The following is a 27,862-nucleotide window of genomic DNA, read 5'->3' on the forward strand; positions in this document are numbered from 1 at the left end:
TTTCTAACAAATGTTTGTAAAAAATAACAAAAAATGGTCTTTAAGTTATCATGTTACGAACAATGTTTGTGAAAAAATACAAACTTTTACGAACGTATTTGTTGATTATACAATTTACGAGCATTAAGTAAGGCACTAGTAGGAATTTTACAAACTTTTACAATTTTACAAAATACTTTTTCTATGTAGTAAAAAGGTTCAAATTTTTACGAACAATTTCTTACGAAGTCAGTAAGGAATTCATAAGCATTCAAGAACTAATTAATAAAATATTTTTTTATGTGTAATTTTTTACTGATCAAACTGCTAATTTAACTGAGAGTGCGTATTCCTTGAATAAATATGATATTCTTTTAGAAACCTCCCATAATTCTCTACAGATCTTTTCAATACAGAAATTTTCTAAAATTCCGTTAAAGAAATTAATAAGTAACATGATTACTGATTTAAAAATTGAACGGAGATAACAAATTTATTAATCAACATTTCTATCCATTGTTCTTGCTGTACTTTATCTTCATAATGTAATAAAGATTTAGTGTAATAATTCATAATAATAATCATTGTATGGGTAGATAACATATTCAAAGAATCGCTTATCATTGACTCTATTGCGATGAAAAAGCACCTCAATCTACGTAATAATATTAAATATTAGCTATCAATCCAACTTCAAGTGTAATTTCTTTCTGTATTGAACTTCAGAATAGACAGATTGATGAATTCTAAACGTTATTTCCGATGGTAGATTGCATTATTACAGTGATTTTTCTCTTTTTTTGAAAAGTAATGCGCTGTGACCCCATTGAAAAATATATTTTCTTCAATATATCTTTTTGATCTGCGAAATGATCATTCCCAAAATGGTAAACCTTTGTTTGTGAGATCCAATATTCTCTCCTGTGAGAGAATTCAATGGCAATTCTTTTGCACAGATATGGGTTTGTTTTTGTATTTGTGGTGAATTTTTCTTTGAATTTAAATTAACTTTGGTGCTGAAAGAATGAATTGTGATCAATTTAGCGGTACTTACACGATGAAGTTGTGCTTAGTGACCTCCTCACTGTCAGAGATATCAATCCATTCATCGCTATTCTCACTGCTGCCCTCACTGGGAGGCTGCCTCAGTGGGTGTCCATTGAGGGAAGTGCCATACAAACTGTTGGTCTTGTGATCTGACGACAGTGTTGACACCGAATCCGAATGCCTTAGCATATGCAGATGATTGAGCCTTAAGAAATCGTGTCTATTGTTTGAATTTATACTCTCGTAGCAATTGACACTGCCCGCTAATCTCTCATAGCCATTGAGGGTTGATGGTGTACTATCTCCCCCATTTTTAATTGTATCGTAAATATTTTCTGTTGTACCAACAAAGGTATTTCTCATGGGAACTGGGGGTTCTTGGGATTTTTTCTGATGATCCTCTGGCTTTCGTGGAGGTGGTGGTTCTGGTGGAGAACAAACCTCATAGCCTGAATCCATGGCTGACACTTCTTTGCGCAATTCATCGATGGCTTCGTAATTATCGAAGGATTCGTAGCTATTGACACTCTCGCATCCTGAACGGACTTCTGCGAGTGTCTGATAGAGGGCTTCCTTGGGCTGATCAATTTCAATATCCACTGGGGGATTTATAATTTCGTAGTCATCCTCTGTTTTATCTGTGTTCTCTTCCAAAGGTTTCCAAAGGAGACTTTGGAAGTGAACCTCTGCAATGGGAGTGGATTGATTTGGCGTACCTGGAGGCTGAGGGAAGATTGATTCATCCATGGATTGGGTTCGATTGATCAAATGATGATTTATCGCTTCGACAGATTCCTCCTCAGTCAATGGATCCATCATTAAATCCCCAAAGCTATTCTTGGATGTCGTACGAAATAGGAAGGAATCATTTGGCTTAATTTCCGGCAAGTCAGTCGAAGAATCCGAGGAAGGAAGGGTCAATGTCGGCAGATCTGTTGTACTTTTCGACAGATGCTCAATTTTCTCATTCACCCGACACAGTGCCTCAACAATCTTCTGATCAGGATTCTTCTCCATGTCACCATTGACCATCAAATTTCCCTGACTCGTGGAAAGTGGTTGTTGTTCCCGTGTTTTCTTGGCATAGAGAAAAGATGACTTGAACTTGATTTTCTCATAAATTCGCCCATAAACAGATTTCTCCTTATTTCTGCTACTCTTGGGTAATGTTGCCATGGTGGCCAAGTCACTTTTGGTCACAGGTGTTTGCTGATGAGGAAATTTCTCAGGTGATGGTGCCACAGCATAATCATCACCCAAAACAGCACCAACCACCTTTTCAGGTACATCATCATGGACATTTTCACTTTTACCATCTTCCACTGTCAAATTTGTCTCATCCACATGATTCATAGTGGATTTCTCCTCAATCACCTCTTCAATTTCATCGAGTGCATCAATTTTTCTCACTACTGCACCACAAATTGCATCCTTTGGCACTTGTACATCAATCACATCACTCACCTTATCACCCGATGACAATTTCAGGCGTTTCCTCTGAATCTCCCTCGTTCTCAGCAGCACCTGTTCACTTTTATCCGGAACTTTGGGTTTTGCACTTGGCCTAACGCCCTCATCCCTCAATTGCACAGCATCACTTCGCGATGGTGGCTCAAAGAGCTTTATCGTTGCTCTAACACTACCACTTGGTGTTGTTTCAATGCGACTACTTAGACGACTACCAGAACTACTACCTTTGCGATTTACACTTGGTTTCCTTCGGGTCGAAGGCACTTTTCGCGGACTCTTTTCCTCATTTGCACTCTCAGACAGTCTCAAACTCCCCCTGCGGGAGTTCACTTTCTCTCCACCTTCCTCCCGGATTTTGTACACATGTCCCGCCACCCTATGCACCACAACACCTTTCTTCTTCACTTCCTCCAATATTCCCGTATCCTGCTGTATCAATTGATTAAACCTATGCGTAAGGGCAGCCACTTTGCTGCCCCCCATGGCCATCTTACGTATATGATGACTCTGGCCACTGTGTGTCTTAAAACTGACCTTCCGACATGCAATTCCGCGCCTCGGACTCGATTCAACTGTCGTGGCTAGCGATACACTCGATCCACTGAGACTATTGTTACTTCGACACTCAGCCCTATCTTTCTTATCACTCGCACCACTGGCTTCCCTCTCAGCACCCACACTTGCTAAATTATTCTCCTTATCACTTTCACATACCCCGCCTGCACCCACTTCACCACCACCAATCATGATTGTAGTGGTATTGGAGGCCTTTGGTGTATTCATCTTTCCCCGTCTCGCCTCAAAAATATCCTCCCGTCGTGCCCAGTGAATTTTTGCACCAGCACCCAAAGTACTACTGCCCTGTGGAAATTTTCTCTGGTCACTGCCCTCAGTACCAGACTTCACAAAAGCAATTGACGGTCTGGCCAGATATGCCGTATCAATTGTCTGACGCTTCTGTTGCTGCTGCACCGTTGAGGCTGTCTTGTACTTATTGAAATTGTCCCTCGGACGAAATGTTGCACTTTTCAATCCCACCAAATCCCCAGCAGCCGTATGGCAAATTTCCTCTTCACTGCGTGAACCACGCGAAAGTATTTGACTATTCCAGAATTGTTTGAGACTCTGTACACTCCGACTCTCACTACCCCTCGTCAGAGATCCTAAACTCTTATTTCTCTTCTCAACTGCATCCACTGGATAGATGGAACTCTTCCGTGTGGCTATGTGAAAATGCCCAAATAGATTGATACGCTGCAAAAATGGCAATATAGGTTCACTGTTTATCCACCTTCTACCACCGTTCGATGGAGCATTTGCCCATGGTGTTTCCTTCGTTGATGTACCCATCATTTTGATGCTGACAGTGTCCAATTGCCGTGATTGCAATTGACAAATTTACGTTTTCAACCAACGACGACGACGACCTGAAAAATTCAACAAGAGAAAGTGAATATTGAAAGACTTTCATTGCTTCTAATCCACTTTTGTATGCTTATCAATAACTATATCCATTCACATACATTCAAAATGTTTTGAGAAATTTCTGCTTGAATATTTTTTTGAGCACATTGTATGATCTTGTTTCATGGAAAATTTCAATGCAAAAAGTGCTTAAAGAACCAATTATAATGCTTATTAAAGACAACATTTAACTCTTTCCGGACCGCAGCATATGCTGCAAGCCAGTTTCACATTTTTTTAATCAAAAATATCTAAGCTCAGGAATTAATTGAGGTCCTACAAAAAATATCTTACATTTGGACATCCTTATAGTTTGTAATCATCCAAAAGAATCGGATTTATATCAGTTCTAAATAATTAATAAAACATTGTTTTTCATAGAATATTCATATGCTTCTTTGGGTACTAGAGTCACAAAAGAAACGAAAGAGTTAACAACTTTGCAAAATACTACCTTGCCGTTTGTTTTAACAGACAAACAGATTCATAGGGAAAAGGGAAATGTTGGAAATGTTACCCTATAAATATTATTGATGGCAAATTCCTTACTTAATATTTCAAATCAATTTTTCATTTTCCACACTTCATGATCATAAATCAATCCAACAGTTAATGTGTGAATTAAAATTGAAGAGCTTTAGGCTAGCGAATTCAACATTTTTAGGTCAGCTTTTATTATCCAAACTCTAAAGGTACATTGAGAGAGAGAGCTATATTAATATAATTTCTCAATTTTGAATTAAGATAGAAACACACTGACATAAAACGTATAAAACATAATCATAGCTAGACATAACAGTTGAACTTTTGCCTTTATCATAACCACCAAATCATTCTATTATTACGATTTATTTTTTATTAAATTATTTGGAATGAAGAGCAATAGAATCCGGTGAGCGTCGGGTAAGAAGAAGCAAAGAAAATTTTCAAATTCTTCCACTGAGAGAAATCCGAAAAAGTTAAAATAACATTTCGAAAATGTTAATTTTACCCTGCATTATTGATCCGAAGTCGGTGTAAATATTACCCATTTTAGGTGTATTAGGGGTTAAATTAACCCTTTTCATGTTAATTTACCCCTTAAAAAGGTGTAAAATTAACATTAAAAAATGCTAATATATTTTTACACCTAAAAAGTGTTAAAGTTACGAGGAAAAAAAGTTAATCGCACCCTCTTTTTTTCTCAGTGTCCCAAAGCTTTCGGCTCGGACCCCAAGCCTTTCTCAGTGGCTGGGACGGGAAAGAGCATTTTTTATTCATCAAATCAATTTATAATAATTTAATTTACTTATTCAAATTTTTAGTCTTTTCTAGAGAGAAAACGATTCTTGAATATTGAAGTTTGTAACCAGTAGTTTCACAAAGAAATCTCGAGGAAGACATACAAAGAGAGAAATAATGCAAAAAAAAATCGTAAAATAAGGAGAAAATTAAGTGCAGTGCCCCAAATCCCATGCCTTGTGAACCAAAAGACCCTTTGACAAAGCAAGAAAAGACTAAAAATTTGAGTAAGTAAATTAAATTATTGTAATTGATGAATAAAAACTGCTCTTTCCCGTCCCAGCCACTGAGGAAGGCTTGGAATCCGAGCCGAAAGCTTTGGGAAGCGTTTGATAATTTTCTGTACATTTTCTTAGCCGACGCTCACCGGTTTCCACACCAATTGAATTAATCGTCGGAAATTACCAAAAAAGCAATAGAATCATTCAATTTTAGCATAGTAGGGAGCATTTCAAGCCATGATACAAATCATTAAGTCCGTTTATCGGTATAGCTCTAACCGAGCAAGAGTAGAAGCCAAAAGGGTTACAGATATCGACAATGGGTCTTCAATGACCTCCTTTATTCCTCTTCTTTTTCTTTGATTCCCTCGAAAACCTGGGATGTTTGATAACTTTTTGAAACTATGGAATCGATAAGTATCGATAAATCTATATCTGTCACATTAGGTGGTGAATAAGAACTTTTTCGGAATATTGGACCTTTTAATGTGACATTCCCAAAAAAGAATGAAACTCTTGATAAATATCTATATCAGCTGCAAAAAGTCTAACTATCGTTTCACTTTTTTTTAGAATCGACAGTCGATAGGGGAAAGTACGCTCCCTTCGAACGTTCATGCCTTCGAATAATGTGAATTTTCTTTTTTTCTGAAGAGATTTACACATTTTTATTAAATGTTAGTTAGCTTATCATCAATTATTGATAATTATGTGATAATTGTGTATATGTCTCTAGGAAAAATAAAAGAAAATTCACATTATTCGAAGGCATGAACGTTCGAAGAGAGAGAACTTTCCCCTACTATCGCAAATAAGTCATCGTGCTACTCCTGTCTCCCAAATACGCCATATCAGATCAAACCTCTACGAAATGACATTCTAAAACCGATACTGGACAAGATTTGATTCATTTAAAATAACTGAAATATTTTAATAATTCTTCATTCTTAAAAAAGTGAATTTTCGTCCCAAAGGAAAAATTTCAAAAACATATTGTTATTTTAGAAATGGTTAATGCAAGTCATTTCCGATTTTTTTTTAGATAAATAAGACAATTTATTATAAAATATTTTATCGAACTTTTTCAGTTTTTTGCTAAACAATACCTAAGTCTTATAACTGGTTTAAATAATTTACTGTACAAAACTGTTATTTTGATTTAAAGTTATTTATTTCCATTGAAAATTTCCAAATTAAAAATTATATAATTTTTTTAGTAGATATTATAAGGTTTTAAATAGATTTATAACCTGCCTAAATTGAGTATTACAAAAGCCAGTATATTTACAGAAAAAAACCTGAAGGAATTTCAAAAAACTTATTTTTATTGAATGTACCCCTGAATTCCGAGATAAAGAAAGCTTAAAGATCTAAGTTTCTGAGTTACAGAAAAATCTTAAAGATGATTGGCATTTTTATTTCAACCTGTATTGTGTTATTTTATAGTTTATTGCATTTCATTAACGTGATCTATTTAGTTCCTCTTGCCCAAGTTCTATTAGAGCCATTAGAGCCTGTTCTATCTTCGACTCTTGTGTGGACCCATCTCCGATTTCCTTTCCTGAACTAAGTGAGATTCTTTTGCGTTTATTTTTCCAATCTGAAATTTCTTATATTGAATTTAAATTATATTAAACTCTATGGCCTATACGATCAGAGAACCAGACTGTCTGGCGTTTACCTGGAGAGACTGGTTGTGAAGTCGATCAGCAGGCGCAAGATAATTGAATAAAATAAAGCCTTTTAATTGAGAATAAGAAGCATCCTTAAAAAGTCAATTTTGATGATTAACCTCTTAAAGATTAACCTTAGAATTGAGGGAGTAGTTTCTAAAAACTAAAAAAAAACTTTACACTTTCATATATAAAGAAAACTAAAAAAAAACCTATAGAATAATATAACGAGAAATCAAAAATATCACACATCTGATTTTTATGATAAACAATCGACTTTCAAAAGTTTTAGCAGTTCGCAATGTCATTTAGCTTTGCCACTCCTTTTACGTCTGATCTGGTAGCTTTTCTTATATTACTCGCGACTATATTGATTGTAAAATTGAGAGTTAGGACAGAAAACCCTTGGAGCCAATTCGCTTCCGCATTTTTCAAAGTTCATAAATGTTATAGACATAAGGTATACCTCATACTCAGATCACTTGATATAATAAAATCCAATATCATTCTCTGGTTGAAAAGAGTACAATTGCATCAATATTCATAAATGTCTCATTCATTGTCAACAAAATAGTGCTTGGGCAATTCACAATAGCAATAAAATATGGAATTTATATTGAATCTTCATTTACCTCTCGCAGTCTTTCAGTGTTTCATCACTGATAACACTATTTATTCGTGAAAAACGATAAAACGCCAAATGGCGAAGACACATATTAACCATTAGTAGGGCTATAAAGAAGCCATTGGAGTAGATTTCCAAGATAGACCACAAAAAATAACGTCATAATTTAGAGATGATTGAGTTAGGTGAAGCTTTCCCTCTTATTTAAAGACCTCAAATGCAATAATATGGAAATCCAATCAAAATAGACTGTGGTCTCTGATTACAAAACTTTTCGACAATAAAAATACTTTTCACTATCATTTTGGAGTCATTATCAAAAAGGTATGGTTTTCTATATATATTCACAGATAAATTCCACCTGCGTGTCTTTTTTTTTTACTTCGCCCAATCTTCAGCATTGTTGCTCTCTCATTTTTTTTTCACATATGTAAGTGATGAACAAATCTCGTGGATAAACTAATGAAAGGTGAAAGTTATGCTTAATTCAATTAAATGCATCTTTCAAATTAATTTCATGTAGTGCTGAATTCATTAAATGAACAAACTTTAGTTTCCTACGCTAACGAAAAAAAAATTGATAACACTATGCAACACGGTTTTGTTAACGGAGATCTCACATGGTACGTTTGATAGAGTCAAGTCCCCTGATTAAGAATCTGGTCTTGGTTTTGCTCCTATACGTAACAATTTTTTTTTATTAATACTTTTATATTTTTTCTGCTTTGCCTTACATTATCCGTTATATCTCAGGTTCTAGTGAACGGAACTTGAAAAGTGTGGGTGCGTTGGAAAGCTCATTAGTCGAGCTTCAATTTTGATAATTACATAAAACCTTGTAAAACCACTCCTTCGGGGTGTAAAATTGAAGTTTCTCTAAAAATTACCAAAAAAATGGTCCTAAAGTGAGGTTTTAAAAATTTGTATAAAATAAACTAAACAAAATATTAAAAATCCAATGATACCAGGTGATAGGCCACACTTAGAACTATAATTTTGTTCATCTGAGACATCGCGCTCCGATCACTCTAAATGCCTCATTTGTTGGATTTTGTCATTTTCCAAAAATATGAAGTACCTATTTTAGAGCAAATTTCCTAAAGATTTCTGAGAATATATCTTTTAAAACTTATATGAAACATACATAGATGTTGAGGTTCTTCTTTAAATCGATCGGAAAATCATCAACATGATTTTTATTTACATTCCCAATTGTTAAAAAGCTCCCAATTTTCCTTTAAGTAATTCAATTTTTGTTTCTATTTATTTACATCCAATACTATTTCTAGTAGAGGCTAATTTTAAATGAAAGTACGATCTAAAGTCATTGAAATATATTTGCGAAATGATCGCTGATGCGTTTTCTACCTATCATAAAAAAGCATTCTAAAATGAATTTAGGGGTTTCTTCTCGCGGTTGAATGTTGATTAGTGATGTTAATGAAAATTATGTTGATTCATGTTGATGGCCCCCGATCGATTTAAAGAAGAATCTCCACATTTATGTATGTTTCACATAAGTTTTAAAAGATATATTCTCAGAAATCTTTAGGAAATTTGCTCTAAAATAGGTACTTCATATTTTTGGAAAATGACAAAAACCAACAAATGAGGCATTTAGAGTGATCGGAGCGCGATGTCTTAGATGAGCAAAATTGTAGTTCTAAGTGGTGCCTATTGGCTGGTGTCAATGAATTTTTAATATTTTGTTTAGTTTATTTTATACAAATTTTCAAAACCTCACTTTAGGACCATTTTTTTGGTAATTTTTAGAGAAACTTCAATTTTACACCCCGAAGGAGTGGTTTTACAAGGTTTTATGTAATTATCAAAATTGAAGCTCGACTAATGAGCTTTCCAACGCACCCACACTTTTCAAGTTCCGTTCACTAGAACCTGAGATATAACGGATAATGTAAGGCAAAGCAGAAAAAATATAAAAGTATTAATAAAAAAAAAATTGTTACGTATAGGAGCAAAACCAAGACCAGATTCTTAATCAGGGGACTTGACTCTATAAAACGTACCATGTGAGATCTCCGTTAACAAAAAAAGTTGTGAATTTGTTGCATAGTGTAAGAGAGGGTGTTGAAATTTCTTTGCAATATATAGCTGGCACAACACGTATTTAACCATTTAAGAGATGGTTCATGTTAATGAACGATGAATAGAAGTGGAAAACCTTCAGAAAATCCCAAAGTTTTCAAATTCACTTCTTCACAACAATGGCCATTTCATACAAATTGAACCCGATACGTGAAGAGTTTATTAATGTGTCGTCTTCGCCAAAGTAAAATGGACAGAAAAAAAAGAAAGATTTTTTGTTTATTGCTTTTATTGTTCAATAAAATTGTGCCTCTTTTTGCGTTCTCGCACTTAGCGTTGGAAATAATGTGTGCAGAATTTTAATTAATTAAATACACAGAGTTTATCATTTAAATATTTGCTCTTTCATTTCATTCTCTCTCATCGCATATCGTGTTGTGGACGAAAAAACGATCATTTTTTTTTGCCTTTGCGAATATTCATGTAGAAATTTCTATCGAATTTAGAAAATTTCAATAAATAACGGTGATTTATCAGCCATTTCTAATTGACTATTTAAATTGCAGTCTTTCCGAGAGACAGGCATATCTTTTCAAGCAATTTGATACAGTTTCACTCAATTTTGTGGCATTTCTTCATTTCTCTGGCATTCGCAAACTATATGTACATATGCAAAATATATCCCCGCAAGAAACAATGTATCATTTTGTATTGTTGATAAAACCCAGTAATTGTTATTTGCACAAATTCCAACAATTTGCCAATATAATAGAGAGTGAAAGACATTTATTAAAATAAACTAGCGATTTTTTTTCCCGATTGACAAAATTATCTATTAACTCAGTTAAAAATTTGTATGAAAATGGAAAGCGATTTTTTTTTGTACAGCCAGCCACACAGGAATCATTCACCTCTTCCATCCATATTATTTAAATAAATAATTTTTTTGAAACTGTGTTCTCGTTCCATTGATGATCTCTTCATGAAGAATTCATGGAATTTGCCAAGCCATCTCAAATAGTGCCATAAAAAGAATTAGCACTTCCGATATAAACCCCAATTCAAAGTTTTTCTTCAGAAGAAATCACACACATTAATGGGCTTTTCAGAACTTTTCACATGCCACTGATAAAAGGAAAAATAATGCGACACCTTTTTTTTAATGTCAGTAGCACGATAACATTTTAGTCTCTTTCTCTCTCCTCTATTTTTTTCTTAAAAGAGGAACAAGCACAAATTGAATTACTCACATTAAACGCGTAAATTGGTAACATTGACATTCATTGCAATGGGTAAAATGAGTTCTACAAAGTCGCTCCCATTTCTTAACTTTCTCAGTTGCCCAGAGTGAATACACCTATTTTGCACTTGATTAGCTTAAAACGGTATTTTTATATGTATACCTATATATACTGAATACATATACCCATCATTAAAACATCATAATGTAACTTTTGTATAACTAAATAAGTACCTCTTTCTGAATTAATAAGATGTAATCATAAATTTCCTTTATTACGACATGGGTATATCTTTTTTTTTTGCCTTAACACTTGACAATTTTCTCGAAGAAAAACCTCTTTCAATGTCAATGTGCACTCGGAAAAATTTTGCATAAAAATTTTCTATGCTTAGAATTATTGTATGAAAATACAAAAAAAAAACTTGTCAAAAAATTGCACACTATAAAAGGAATTACCACAATTTTGTTGTGGACATAACAATATTTTTATAGGCAAATTAAAGAATTTAGTTCACTGACAAATCTCAAAAATAGCGCTAGATTATGTATAATCAAATACCAAAGAAATGGTATTCAGAAGAAGTAACAGTAAAAGTTTGCGATGTTAAATATTTAAATCCACTCATTTCCTATATTCGTAATATATATTATATGTATGATAATATATAGCTACTTCCATCAGCCAATGTCGTATCTACGAATTCCAAAATGTGACTCTGAATCGAGTACTAAACACTTCCAACAAGAATTCTTAAAAAAAACCGCTTTGTTTTCTTTTTTATTTTGAGAACGGGATATAATTTAAATGAAATATTGCATACTTTGTAAGCCCGGAATACAATGCATCTCATTGATGCATTGAATTAAAAAGGAATAATGTAATTTTTACTATACAATTAATGATTACATTTTACCAGAACGTATTTACATTTTAAAGGGGTTACGTGGGTCAAAAACACTGGAAAATACCACATTTTCTCTCATTTTCTTTTCAACATAATAATTTTTAATTTTATTTTAAGTTCTTAAGTTTATATAAAATGACTTAACTTCTCGAATTTCGTATTATGCAAGTTTTTTAATGATTTTTTTGACTTGTGGCTCCGGCACACATTTTAAATCTTTTGGATTCCAAATTGAACTGAACTAAATTTAATTTGGTGTAATGTTTAAAAGAAAAAGAAGAAGAGTGCAAAAGAGTAGGATAGACATAGACATATACTAAATTTTAAAGAAAGAAAGGTATGTGAATTTTGATTTTATGGAATTTTTCCGATCTAAAACGTTTGCAGAGCCATTAGTATTGAATACGAAGGAGAAATGGTACAATAAATTTTTATAAACCACTAAAAATATTTGTCATTTGAATATCGAGATATTCGTAAACTAAACTTAAAGCCCAAAATAGACAAGGACATCGGTTTAGAGATCAGCCTGAAAAATGAGGATTGGTATTGGTACATTCTGAGATCAGCCCAAAATTTGGGATATCAAACTCAGCGTCTAACTTCATTAGGTCTAAAGAAATTGACGAGCATTAGGGGGCTCAGCGCTAGTAATAGAAATATAAAACTTCAGTTTGAGTGTTTTTGCGTAGGGGGAAGAAGTGGGGCATTTTTGAATTGGAGTACCTTTGGAACAAGGCTTTTTCCTAACCATTATTAAATGTAACTGAGCCTTATCATGAAGTAATTTAGCTTGACAATTGTTTTGAGGAGCTAAATTATATCGCGCTAAGGCTCAGTTTCATTTAAAAATAGGAGAAAAACACCCAATTTCAAAGGTGTCCCAATTCACAGGTGCTCCACTTGCCCCTGCTATTCGAAATGTCAAACAGATGAAAAGAAACATGGAGAGTGATGCTACGCAATTTCGCAAAATCTTAAAATGTGTGAAGATTGGAGTAAAAGGTCAGAGTGACTAATTCCTGATTCTAAATCCTCATGGAATGATTTATCTTTTATTCTTGACGATCAGTCTGTATGTATTTTCTGCACAAGCTTCCAGCCTGAACTAAAATCCGCATTACAACTAGTCGCAAATCCCAAGATTAAGCACAATAATACGGACTGCACACCTTAGACTTAACCATACGGCTTGACTATTCTAAAATCTTATCAATATATTTTTTTTTATTTTAATTTAGGACCGGATATTAAGGGTTATGCATAAGATTTAAAAAAAAATGATTTGTTATTGAGAATGTTAAGACTTCCAAGATTTAGGCTAAACCTCCTAAAGAACACTTAACAAAGAATCTACACAGTTGTATACTCGCAGGAGTTATATTTCAAACATTTTCGGTACAAATTTCAAAAATTTCTTAATTTCAATATATTTCCTTGTTTTAAAAGATATAATTTGAAAATAGTGGAGTAAATTTTTCTTCCTCTGAATTCTTAAATAAATTATTATAGTATATTTCGAAATTTTACTTTGAGAGAATTTTTTTCCAATGTCTAGTGTTTTCAAATTGAAAATATCAAAAATAGTCAAGGCGTGCTTTAAAACTAATTTTAGACGTTAACTCTTATTAATAGTAATTATTAATCTAATTGTTTAGTACTAATCGTGATATGTTACTAATTCCGATGTTTTTAATTCTAGGGCTCACATCATTAGGTCGTTATACTTCATTCAGAAAATGAACTGCTAATAAACTAAGCATGTCTAAATTTAGCGGAGTGTATTCTATTAATTTCTCTTGTTTATTGACTATTTAAAAATATTTAGCACTATTAATTTAGAAAAGACTTTTAAAAAGCCATTCTACGTGAAACTGACATACCTTACATAACGCTTATACCAATGTCTAATAACCTAGGGAAGATCGGGGCAGATTATCTAGCAAATGAAATTTCTGTTTTCATAAAAATTGTGAAGAAATTATTAAATAAGATCGATAAATAATTCACTAAACCACGAATATACGTGTTGAAATAAATAAGGGTTTTGCTTAATATTTTCTCTAAACTATAACATCTCGCTGACTAATTCTAACTCTGGCTAATTCTGCCTGGGTTTGCTCTAGTGTTTTTTGTAGGGGAAACTGGAGCAGTAGTAAACATGGGGTACCCCGAAATACTGATATTTATATCTACACTACTCGGACTTATGTCGACCAATTCTTCAGTGGAAAAGAATCCCTATTAGTATATCTATGAATTCATATACAGTAGAGTTCCTCAAATTTCATTTGGGTGGTATAGACGACATTTCCCACTCCTCAAATTTAAACAATATTTTCAAAAACGTAACGGAATTGTTGTGAAATTAACTTTTCCTAAATTAAGAAAAATAACTTTAGAGACTTATATCAATGTAATTTATTGTGAAATAAATGAAATTTGTTGCGGAAGTTAATACATATATTGTCTTCACATAACCTCAAATTTTACATTATGAATTGAACCGTCATTCAAATTTGAGGAACTCTACTGTAGATCTCATTCTCTGAGGTCAAATATCTACTGCACCAATTTCCCCTATATAAACAAACTTTAGTGTGGCATAAGAATCATATTAGAATACAATTATATGATGATTAAAAAAATTATACAGATTTGATCAACAAATCGGAAAATGCAGTTAAGGTAAGATGGGGTAATTTGGAACCATGTCTAATTTGGAACATTTGGAATTTCCTAACAGTTTTAGATGGCAAAAAGAAAAAAAACAAGGAAGAAGTACTTTCGATTCTAAAGTCTTGTACTTCTTCGTGGTTTTCTTTTTTCTCTTTAGCCATGCGAAACAGTGAGAAATTCTCTAAATTCCAAAATAGATATTATTCCAAATTACCCCATCTTACCCTACAGTAGAGACTATACATTTATTTTTGTTTTTCAATATAGACCTAATGATCTCCATAAAATAGAAATTCTTGTAGTTTACCTCTGTGAATATCAAAACTAAACAAAAATAAATATCTTCAATCGATGCATTTTCTATTTGTTAAGAGAAAAGATTTTCTTGAGACCATCCCTAATTTCTTGGAGTGCAAATAATGTAAATGGTTTTGTGGTAAAAAAAACACACCATTCAAGTAAAAAGAAATATTTTTAAATACTGCACCAATCTAAATACCAGTCTTTTTTTTTCTTTAAATAGCAATTGTTTGTCTACCGCACTTTTAAACTTCAATGTCACATGGGTATGGAAATGGCAATGTGTTGGAATTTTGCAAATACAAAAAAAAATTATATATTTTTAAGCATTGTGAATTTCTCAAAAGTCTCACCCATCAATGGAAAATCTCTTATGTGGCGATCACTATCATATTTTGTATGGAAATTTTAGCATACATAGTTGAAAACAGGTTGTGTGTGTCTCTCAAATAAAAAGCCATCGAGAATAGATTGAGCTCTCTTTGAATTAGAATGTCACATTAAGATCCACTACCTCGTGTCCTCAATTTTTACCTCGAGACAACATTTATTTCAGTGAGTTTCACATAAAAATGTCGCTAGATCATTTTTTTTCTTCTTCTTATAAATATTTTTTAAATCTCTTCCATCAAGAGTTCACTAAATAGATTTTTCTGATGAGAATTGTGTAAGAGAAGTAGTAGGATAATTAATATTCACTCATTTCTCAATGTAACTCTGTGCAAGTCACATTGATATTTTCAAAGCGCGCGGGATTTTTTTAACCGTTTTCTCCTCATGGGCTTTGATGAAAGAATTCAGTTTTATATCACTGTCCATTTATATTCCAGCAAGACCATGGACCTCTTTCTTTAGTGCCCCCTCTAAAACATATGCACATCTCATGAGGAGCCTCCAATGAATGTAAACATTATTAATTCGCGTTTTATTTCTTGTTGTGCGTTGAAAATGTTGAATAATGAACAGTTATACACAGTCCACACTTGCGTCTTTTGGCTTGTAATCTCTCACTGATGGAGAAGAAGATGGACTTGAGACGCTTCACACACGGACATTTTAATTTTTTCTTTTGGTAAATTCAACAAGAACATTTCGGATGCGTTCCAATCGAAGATTTTCTCATAGTTCTCTTTAAGCAGTATCTACTTGCACATACATTTATGGATTTTTTGAGGTAACTGATCTTCTAGTACATAGTGAAAAAGAATCTTTAAAAACTTTTTTTTTAGCATCCACCAATCACATTGATACTACATTTTCTCTTTGCTTATGAGAAGAACCTTACCGTTGGAAATGTCGAATGTATCTACATGGGCTTCTGCCTGACCGCAAATATCACTCTCATGCGGATTTCACGCACGATTGAGTGACTTTCCTATATAGATTTTCGCGGTTTTTTCTCCTTTTGCTTTTGTTCCTCACCAGTGATTTCTTAAAAATTTCTCCCACACTTCTTCACCTGCTAAAGGTGTGCAAGAATACTTTCTATACTGAACTTGCAAGAAAACTCTGGATGATCCACTCTATACTTAACACTATTAACACTTAACTGGATACACGCGATGCTCTCTTGGCGGAGTTTGAAAAGAAACTGTGCAGGAATGCGACGACTGAAGTTCAGAGAGCTTGGTTGGATTTCTTCATAAACAAAACTGGAAATGTGTGTATAGTGGCGAACCAGACTAAAATGCAGTCAGTCATCGACCATCGCCATACCAACATCTTTCGCAGGCTATCATATTCTATTCACTGCGTTCGCAACGCAGAAAACACGGTAAAAAGCACTGTGGCAAAGATGGTAGGAAAGCCAAACACTTTACCAGCATCCCATAGCGGTAACATATATACTAATTAAATATTACAGTAAATGATCATTTTTTTTTCTTCTCCTTAAGACACTCAACTAGTTTTCCTCTTAAACCACACTGTGGTATTTTCTCTAGAAAGGCCATCTTTTACACACAAGATATAATAAATTAAATTAAAAAAAAAACATTACTTCGCGATAAGATTGGATATTTATGAATGAGTATTATATATCACAAGTAGGGAATTGGTTTCAGATACATATAATACATACGTCGATTTAGGTCGATTCTCTATCATTTTCTATTCTACTTTAGTAACGCTGAATTGGCTTCTCCAATGCAACATGTTTATGATACTCTTTTCTTGTGCAAAGCACAACAATAGTGCAGAAAAATTAATGATAAGCTTCTTATAGCTTATGGCACTTGTGATTCTTTCATTACAAATCCGGTTTGTGCACCAAATCAAATAAAGTGAAATAGTTTTAGCTCAACACCGCTAAGTAGGGCTTCAAAAAAGCTGAAGCAAATTACTGGCCTGGTCAAAATAGTCAATAAAATTAAAATTTGGTTAGTATTATGTAAAACCAAAATCATAAATTAATTAACTACATTCTGTCCAGTTTTTGTCGTTCTATGTCCTGAAGTAATTTTTTTACTAGCCAAACTTACAGTATCAGTAAAAATCTTTATTTTAACTTGAAAAAACGGTACATTTTTGTAAGGTTTTAAGTTTATCTACTGGTCATTATAGATAATATCGGCTTCAGACCTAAGGCTTAGCTATATGGCTTAACTGCTCTAATTTTTTATTAATCCCAAATTTTTGAAAAAAATATAACTCTCAAAAAGCAATAAAATTACTCGCTATTTAGAATTTTGAGACATTTGGGACCTGGGCTAAACATCTAGTACGAAGACCGCATAATGAACAATGGAAACAAAAGAGAAAATGCATCTAATAATTTTGCAAATAACAACTAATTTTTTTTTTAATTCATAGGACATAACGTAAGATATTTATATATCTACAAACACAACTTTGTGATATCCTCTTCTGTCATACTTTTGTCATTTTAAGTTTTACTGATCGAATTCCACAGAGAGATCAATAATCCCTCATTGTCTCCATCCCTCTTTCCACCTTCTACTCCTCGGGGATCACTTTTCTCAACATAACCTTTGCGTTTCAGACAACTTTTGAGAAATGATGCCACGCTGTTTCTTCATTTGTCCGTCTGTCCGTCTGGCTGTCGCCAGCCCTAGAGCTCCAACCATCCCTCTCCTACCCTCCCCACCCGCACTTCCAAAACAATATTTTTTTATATGACTCGAAAACGCGTCTTACGATTTTCGGATACGTTTTAAGGATTACCTATTCGGACATTCTTCCATATACGAAAATTCCCATCAATCATTCCTAATAACCTAAAAAATAATCATTCCTAATAATATTCCTAATAAAATAAAGATTTTCAAGATCAAAGGCCATACAGGCTCTAGAGAGTGTATTTCTTAACCGAATGAGGTCATGTTTGGGCGCATTGGATGATGATGATGATGAATAATTTTTATTTCTCCCTCTGCAAACTAGTGCTTAGGGAGTTAGAAATCATTAATACATTGTAAATATTCAATCACATATAGTCAGTCATTTTATATAATTGATGACATGGGACCGAAGGCTGAATAGAGCCCGGTCGACCCGTCGGAGCTCTCCCCAGCCCCCCATGCCACCAAGCTGAGATGAGGGTGTCCGGGTCGGAAGCCTGAAAGCCCCACCAAGACTGCAACCCAGTCGCGCCACCGCACCCAGCAGAGGTGTCGGCAACAGGAAAGTACCGTGTGTGCCCACCGATCCTCACAGCTTCAGGGGGTTTACCGAAGGCTTTCTCTGTACAATTGTGAGGGAGAAAAGGAGGCGGCAAAACTCCCCATTTAGAGGTAGCCTTTGGTAGTCCATCGGCCACGCTCGCCTCGGTAGCAACACTCACACACGGCACCCCCCTACAGCCGTTGGGCGCATTGGAAAAGTCTTGGAATTTCTGACAAGTCTGAATCGGTTTCAATAAGTTATGAACCAGTATGAACCGATTCATAACCGATGAGTAATTTTTATCAAAAAATGAATTGTATTACTCCTATGCTATTTTGAGCGATCTTTTGAATAATTCAATAGGTTCAATAAATAAGTTATAAACCGGTAAATGGTAAATGACAAGAAGGTACTTTTGAAATATAGCAACTAAGTCACGAGATCGAACACTCCGCAAAGCTGGGACACTGCCATGCATTTCTCAATTTATTCAAAATGTTCAATTTGGATATGGAAAAACAATATATTTTTTTTTAATATTTTATATGCTACATTCTTATTTAAAATACCGATAATGGGAAGTGCAGGTTTGTGCAGCTAAGGGCATGAAATGAAAGAGTGAATCATCCAAAAAAAAAATACAAAATGCTGATACGACAACAATTTTTCCATACTGAAAATGCAGAGCGTATTAACATCTAGCGATTATCTTACAAAAAATTGAAATTTAATAAAAATCAACATACCACATTTTTACATAAACATTTTATGAAAAGTTAAATTTCAATTAAAAAAAACAAAAAAAATCAATCAATTCATCTATGTTATTGTGAAATTTACAACATTTTTAATTTTAAAGTAAAAAGGTTGACCGGTAAACCGTAAACCGTAAAAGGTCACCGGTAAACTTAAATTTTTTTTTTTATTCGTAACAATTGAAAGAAAAACTTTACATACTCATAAAAAAAATCAAAATATAGCAACAGCCGAATTCCTGAATTCTTAAAAGTATCCCACGATTGCAATTACTGCTCTTGCTAGAGATAAAGGAAAATTTTCTGTGTTTAGGGACATTATTCTACACACACTCTTAGAAAAAATTAGTTCGTACAAGCTCATATGCAGTTATTAGAACTATAAAATATAGTAAATATAGACCCAACTATATATTTAGTTTGGGTAACTAAATGAAATAGTTGACCACAGTTAGTTAAAGTATCCTTTTCATTTAGTTATCACAACTAAATCAAAATAGTAATGGGTACTATAACATATTAGTTTCAATTACTAAATAAATGTGGTTGATACTCATCTTATTGGCTGCAATAACTATATCATATTAGTTGTGGTTACTATATAGCATTCATTGTGATGCATATTTCTTATTATTTGCTTAAAATTCGAAAGAGCTTCAACGCATTACTAAAATAAAAACCACTCTTTACTATTGGAAAAGTAGTCATAACTTTATGAAAATATAGGCCCATCTATTTACATTGGTTGTGAGAACTAAAAGGAATTAGTGACCAATATTAGTTGGGATAATGATTTCATTTAATTAACACAAGCAAATATAATTGTATGAAAGCATTATGAAATAATTGCCGCAACTTATCCACGGAAATATTGTCTTATATTCTCACTACTAATAAATTTATTATGAGTATAATGTTTTAAGAATATAAGAACCATTTTAAATAGATTTGATAATAATCGCCCGAACAACTAATTTTCATTAGTAATTACGTCTAAACTTTTCTAAGAGTGCATTATCTTTCGTATAATTTCGTATCTTTCAACATTTTTACTATCCGGGATTTTGGGATTTTGGCTTTAGGAATTGTGGTTTTTGGGATTTTGGCTTCTCGGAATTTTGGCTTTTCGGGATTTCGGCTTTCGATTTTGACTTTTTGAGATTTCGACCCATTCAGGATTACAGACAAATCCTGGTTGTGATTTTTCGAGATTCTGGTCGGCATTGGGTATTTTTTTCTATGAGTCATTGGTATGCAATTTTATAGATGGATGGAGTTTTGAAGATCTGGAATTTAAATCTGTTTCTTTGATTGAGACTTTTAGTTAATGTTACTTAAAATTCGTACGACATATTTTTGAAAATTTATTTTAATTTTGTTTCTTTTTTGGCAAATTGCTGATAATGTTTTAGATGTTTTAGAAATTATATGCAGTAACTTGAAATTCTTCGGAAAAAGCAGTGCCAAATTTGAAGTTTTAGTGATATACCTCTCGATTTTAAAATTAATCTTTAATAAGCCTTAACCCTTTGAGGATCAGTGAACAATTAGCTAATAGTTTAAAAGCATAATAAACATTTATAAACATGGTTATAGGCTTATAACGATTAAAATTATGTCATAAATTATTATACTGTTTGCAGAACTGTCCTTTATGTTTTTTTTTAATAAAAATTAAAAATTCACTAAGAAAAATTACTGCATACCAAAAAAGCTCATAAATCTTTGTAATCAACCTCCAATCTTTTAGTTTTGCCTAAATAAAACGTTTCAGCGGTTTTAGCAATAAAATCAAAATCTATTCTAGATTAAATAAAATCCCAAATATGTTTGTTATATATAGAAACATATATCACAAAATATACAAATAAATAATAAAAATAATAAAAAAAAATAATAAAAAAATAAATAAAAATGTTTAATAAATTTAAATAAAATTTCCAATCTAATTCTTTCCAAACTGGAGTTCTATAAGTGGGTTACCAGTCGACGACAAGTTTAAACGACTCTTCATTTTCAGAATCAGGGATATGTAAAATATATGCCCTGTGAATATGGCCTCAAACTAAGATGTTTACCTAAACCACCGCATCACATTAGCTGTGATTGTGAAAGAATCACCGCAGAAAAAAAGCTTTGATGGAAATATTGCAGCAGGAGAATTAAGAATGTCCCATATTGTCCCATGAAACTAAACAATAATAATAATATACTGACAAAAGACTCTCATGTAAAAAACAAACACACAAGAAAGAGAAATCTTGTGCAACTTTTGGAAACAAATTACAAGGGAAAATTTTATAATGTAAAACACTGCACATTTCTTCTTTTTTTCATAAATACATAGCTATGTACCACGGTTTTCCGTCTCCTTGGAAATTTTTCTTAGCAAGAAACATTTTTACCACTCCGTAAAAACAACCCACCACAAACGCACTTTATATTTCTCATATTAGGCGAAGAAACTCTTGTACAAATTCATTGATCAATGGATCTAATGAAAAACGATAGTGGAGCGTGTGAATTTCGCCTCCATTCAGATACGGTGGATTTTCCATGCAAAAAAATCGCACACATGGCTCAGTAAAAGTCAAAGAAATACACAGATTTTCAATGAAACCATAGTGAAACGTTTGCCAGACGAAAAAAAGTGAAAAAATTTTAATTGCCAATCTTTATATTAAGAGAAGATAAAATGAAAGTAAGTTATTCCATTAAACAATTGCACTTTGGTGCAAAAAAGTCCACAACAATGAAAATGAACTCACACTAAATGAGCACTAAAAAAAAGCCTATGGGAGATCTTTAAAAGTGCACTCTTGTTGCCACTTTTTAGATGATTATATTTCTTGAAAATGTTGATACTTAGCATTTCTCAAACTCACACAAGTATTCCCAAGTTGTTATTTTGTGCTCTTTAAACAAGTGGAAGCACAACAACTAATAATGCGTAATCGGGGTACAAGACAATATTGAGAATTCTTGTTGGTTACATAGGCAAGCATTTTTTTTTCAATCCTCAAGCTCTAAACTCAAGAATGTTTGTCAAATGTAGCCCCTTAAGTGGATTCCGGAGATTGTTTTTTTACACTATTAGTCTTAATGACAAATTTGACTTTAATTTCTCTCTAATTGCCACAAAATCCTTAACCCACGACAAATACTATCACTGTAAATCGCCTTTAGATACAAAACTTAGCGTGTTAAAAAAGAGTTAAAGCACAACAAGTTCGCCAATTAGCTATGAAAGCAAGCCAGTTGAATTTAAGAAGCAAAGATCAATCACGATCCTAATCAATCAATACAAGTAAGCTTGAGTATAATGCGACTTTTGCTCGATGTTTTTTTAATTTAACCAAAAATTGCTAATGAACTTAACACTATGAGTGGGTATTGTCCTAAATTTCACTCTTCTTTAATATTTGCAATGTATTTTTATTGCTCGAACTCTAGAGACAAAGTATATTGTAAAATGTTCCCATGGTAAAACTAAAATTTTTTACACTGTAAAACAATTATATTCTAAATTTCCCCACGCAAGGTGTTGTAATTATTTTATTGACTAAACAAAAAATACAGCAACATCGTTAATCTCAATATGAAGAGTTCTAAGCCAGCTCAGAATTAAAAATATAAGTAAATAAATAATAAACCTTCGAACATAAAGTTATAACGTAAAAAGTGTATAACTTAACTCTCAGAGTTAAAATAACATTCCGGAAATGTTAATTTTATCCTGCATTATTGATCCGAAATCGGTGTAAATATTATGCTTTTTAGGTGTATTATGGGTTAAAGTTAACCCTTTTCATGCTAATTTTACACTTAAAAATGTGTAAAATTAACATTAAAAAATGCTAATATATTTTTACACCTAAAAAGTGTTAAAGTTACGAGGAAAAAAAGTTAATCGCACCCTCTTTTTTCTCAGTGAAGGTATGAAAAATAGGTGTTAATTCGGGTTTTAATTGACGCTTAATTGATCAGACCGGTCAGACAGATATGGACAAAATCGGAGGCAGCCAAAATCCCGAAAGCTAAAATCCCGAATGTTCAAAATCATGAAAGGGATGAAATTATACGGAGGATAATGTGTAAAACAGGGGGGTGACATTAGCTCTGGAAAATGCGACCAGTTTTAGTGTAAATTTTTTCCTGTTTTCGTACACATTTCACGAGATATCTCCGAAACTATGTAGATTGCCAATTTGGGGTTTTCGGTTGTCTCTTCGTTATTAAATTGGCTTTTATTTTGTATTAGTATTTTTTGCTAATTCATTCTACAATGACAGAAAACAGCTAATAAACTCAAAAGTTTTTTCGGCTCGCTAGAAACATATGGGAAACATAGGAAATGTCATGCCCCTGGTGTAAAATAATTTTCCAAGGCACAGAAAACTTCCCTTTGCCTCCGGAAAGCGCAAGTGCAATCGTAGGGGTAGCTATAACACTTTTAAAAATTTTGGATTTCGGTATTCTTACCCATTCGGGATTTTGGCTTTCGGGATTTGGACCTAGACCCGGACGAAATATCCTCCTGGGTAATCTCTAAAATTTATTCAGAAATTTAAAAAAAAAAAACTATAAGGGAAGAGTACCCCGAATCGGAATGTTAAGAGACATGCTCCATATTTAGTTGAAAATATAGTCCTCAAAACACTAATTGGTATTTTTATGTAAGCTAATGGACACATTAGTGACCCCTTTCACTATATCTGTGCTTTGGAATTTTTTGTTTTTACAGTAAATTAATAAAAAATATGTGTAATTGCAAACTTGCACGCTGTACCTCGGATCATCAGGAATTTAATCAGGTGTCTCAGGGAAAATTGGTTTTATAAATTAAATCTGAATTAATGCACTGCATTCTTGTGAGAGTTAAATGGTAAAAAGTAGCTAATAATTTTTAAAAAATCATTTAATTTGGAGAAAAAATGTGGTATTAACCTGACGATCCGAGGAACACTGCCGATCGTTGGTGCTCTTCCCTTATATCGTTCGACGCCTTTTCGATCAAAACCAAAAAACATGGTTTTGGATGGAAAACGAAGAGCATGTTAGTGATCCCAGGGTCGACTTATGGGAAGGGGAGGATCCCTGAAGGTCAAGTCTCTATCTCTAACCATTTCGTCTGTTAGGTGTGGTAACGGCCGGACGTATAGACGGACAAACAGCATGACGTCAAAAAACTAGAAATGTCAAATTTCCAAAATTCTACCACAATATGACCCCTTAGTAGGGGATGAGCCGAAACATATATAATAACTCAAAACTGGATTATACTGCTGTCTCGGTGGTGTTCAAACAATAAAATATGATCAATCTTTTGTTAAAATTACTTTGGCCCCATCAGCTAGAATTTTCAATTTACAAAGTCAAAGATCCGAGCTTTTACAAGGGTGTATTTATCGTCTGGTTTCGACGAAATGGGATCTATTTGACAGATTTACAAGACCTTTAAAACACTAACTAAAAACCAGTTTTCTTCGATTGAAATTGGGGAAAGAATTTACGAGTCAGAAACTCAATTAAACTTCCGCTCTATTTTAAGAGAAGGTTATGATATATGTTCCGCAGAAACCGGTACACATCCGTAGTCATTGGCGAAAATAAAATTCGAGCATATCACCAATTTCCCTTTGCCATTGTTTTTCCATCTTCACTCTAAGAATTCGAGCACTCTGCAATTTTCACTACACATTGTTCAATTTTTTATTCATCATCTCAAAATAAATCTATTTATGTATAATTAGCGTGGAAGATTGCAAATGGGATTTGAATAAATTTTACTCAAGTGAAAGACTTTCTTCATGGAGCTTAAAACGCCTAAATCGATGCAAAACCTCATTCGAATGCGCTTCAACAGGTTATAACGACTTTACGTGGATGATGCTTTTGATGTTTATCTTCACGAAGGAAAGATAAACATAAAACGAAAACATATAAGCAGATAACAAGTTTACTGAGAATTGCAAAATTTGCAAGATTTTTTTGCAGATCAAGCAAGAAATTACTAAATTATTTTTTCATAATTAAATAATTAATTTACCTGTACAAGAACTGCTTAGTCTGTTAAAAAATCTAGAAGATTATTCTCTGAGGTATTGCTTTATTTTTCTCTTCAGTGAAGAAGAAAAAACTACCTTTAAGAAGACAATACGATAACCATGGGTTTTTTCCCCTTTACCCATCCGCCAGAGTTTTCAAACAATTAAAATATATTCGCAAATAAAGAAGCTTCAAAGAGTCGATGACTAAAGATGAAAACCAGTTTCTAACATAGATGAACTGAGAAAATCACACGAAAAGAAGACAGATATGACTTTATTTATTATGTGACTTGGAAATTCTGTTCATATTCACGGGAAATGTCATTCATCTCAAGGGACAGTGAACTTGTACTAGAATCTTTTCAAGGTGCTATATTGCAATTTGAGGTCACATCAATTCTTGAAAATAGAAATATCACGAAACCTTGTGTCAACAATGTTGTTTTCTTGCTTGTGAAAGGAACTCATATAAATCGTAAAATATCGATGACGACATTCCACATTAGATAAAAATTGTGTTTTTTGGTTATCTCTCAAGTAGTAACTGCAAGATTCTATTAAAAATAAAGTGTGACGCAAACTCTGTGACTTCATAAAAGAATGTGATCATTTTAATTTAACTGGTATAGCGTGCGGTAATGTTGTTTACTACAGTGAATAATAAAGTGTATGCTTTTCTAATGTAAAATGTCTTATTAATTCTTCCTACTTACATCTTCACTGGTAAGATTTCAACGATGCCCCGAGATGATGAAGAAGACATAAAATGAAGATACAATTTCTGCGACTGTGTCACGCAATCTATCTGCACAGAAAATCCGAAAATCGTGATGTGCCTATTACAATGTCTTTTTCTCACAGGAGAATCTTTCCTTCTTCTCAATGGTAAAGAAGTACTGGAGAAAAATACTTTCACAATTGTCGAGTGTTTCTAATTGCTTTCAGCAATGTTTATCACGAATTTCTAAGTACTTTGCTCAAGAGTGTTTGGTTTTTCTTAGTCTTTTTTTTTTCCTTGTTTCAGCACAAGTAAATCTTATACCACTTTATATATATTTTTTTTCATCTTCAAGGCACCCATCAACACAAAACTGGTTTCCGCTTCTTTTTCGCGTCCCCGGAACACTTTTGGGCTCTACCACTTTTGTGTACTTCTGAAATTGAAAGAGAAAATTGACTGTTGATATTTTAAAGAGTATTGTATTACATTATTATTATTATTTATGGTAAAAATTGTTTCTTGCTCTTTTTTTTTCATCACAATTAATTTCTAATAAAAATTCACATAAAATTGCTGCTATGGGGTATTCAAATATGCAATACACAACATGATGATTATGGGAGATGCAAGAATAGTGCAATTGCATCACTTGAGTTATTTTCTCATGGAATTTCATCGAGTACTAATAGTGCGAACTCTTTCCGTCTTTAAACTAATGCATAATAAAAGAATATTACTGTTGTTGACAAATTGACATCAATTTCATAACAGAGTGCTCAAGTGTGTGAGATTTGGACCATTTGAGAAATGATCCTCAAACCTTTTGGACACAGTGTAAATTGCAATTTCACGAAGTGCCGCAGACCAGAGTCATTAGTCAGGCGGATGAACCGAAGAGAGCCACTTGTCAGCATGGAATGATCACCCATTTACGCATAGAGCAAATAAAGGAACTATATCTTCACCTCAGAGACCACCATTTCTCATATGACTAATCATCACCAGTACCGGACATTCTGCTCTCTCGGGGCATTTCCCATTTCATTGGTCACGCATGTGCCTCTTGTATGTACATCTTTGATTCACCTGGAGGCATCTTTCGAAAGGGAATGGATGCTGAAACACCAATCGATGCAACGGTAGACAAAAAACCAGCCCGAAGTGACTCACAATCAGAAGTTGTGATTACCGCTGTGAGTAATCTCAATATGTTAAAAATGATGAGTTTTCAAAAATTCCATCATGCCACGAGACATTGAAAAAAATGTTAAGAAAATAATCTATTTAAAATGGCAAAAAACAATTATGGAATTTGAAAGGAAGAACAAATAAAATTGGCAAAATATCTTGAAAACTAATTAAAACAAATACAAAACATATTTTTTTTTAAATATTTTCTTTCTAAGACCTACATTTCGTCTATGGCAAAAGCCACACCCCTCATATATCATGTAGCCCTATATTACAACTTCCTACGTATTTTTCGGCATCATTTAAGTATTTTGAAAAGTAAATCTGCGTCTGTTAATCAGTAAATGTTTCTTAGGGGAACTGTACCAAATTTCGGCCAGCTTACAATTTCGACCACTTCTTTTGTTCCTCAAATTTCCATGAATTTTTAGGTGTGATTCCTTCTAATTACACCTATTAGTTTTTACATACTCAAGAGATTAAACAATGGAAAAAAACACAATTCGCCACTTTTGAGCTTAAATATTTACTACATAGCAAATAGCTGGAGACTTGCAAAAAATATTCTAGATTCCTTCAACCTTCTAC

At 33.2% G+C, this 27,862-nt stretch overlaps 1 protein-coding gene across 4 annotated transcripts in view; it reads right to left on the reverse strand.

Annotated features, from left to right (window-relative positions):
- LOC129802423 (uncharacterized) overlaps positions 1–27,862 on the reverse strand; it is a 172,343-nt gene that overhangs the window by 41,342 nt on the left and 103,139 nt on the right. For 3 of the 4 annotated variants that reach the window (XM_055848212.1, XM_055848211.1, XM_055848209.1), the window contains exons 2-3: positions 26,076–26,516; positions 1,034–3,923 (exon numbers count right to left, since the gene is read on the reverse strand). In XM_055848212.1, the coding sequence (XP_055704187.1) occupies positions 1,034–3,849 (2,816 nt within the window). In that variant the 5' untranslated portion in view covers positions 3,850–3,923; positions 26,076–26,516. Of the gene's footprint in view, positions 1–1,033; positions 3,924–16,218; positions 16,522–26,075; positions 26,517–27,862 lie in introns of those variants that run through there. The other variant, XM_055848210.1, reaches the window with a different exon arrangement.

The sequence above is a fragment of the Phlebotomus papatasi genome, chromosome 2 (assembly GCF_024763615.1).
Source record: "Phlebotomus papatasi isolate M1 chromosome 2, Ppap_2.1, whole genome shotgun sequence".
In the NCBI taxonomy this organism is placed as follows: domain Eukaryota; kingdom Metazoa; phylum Arthropoda; class Insecta; order Diptera; family Psychodidae; genus Phlebotomus; species Phlebotomus papatasi.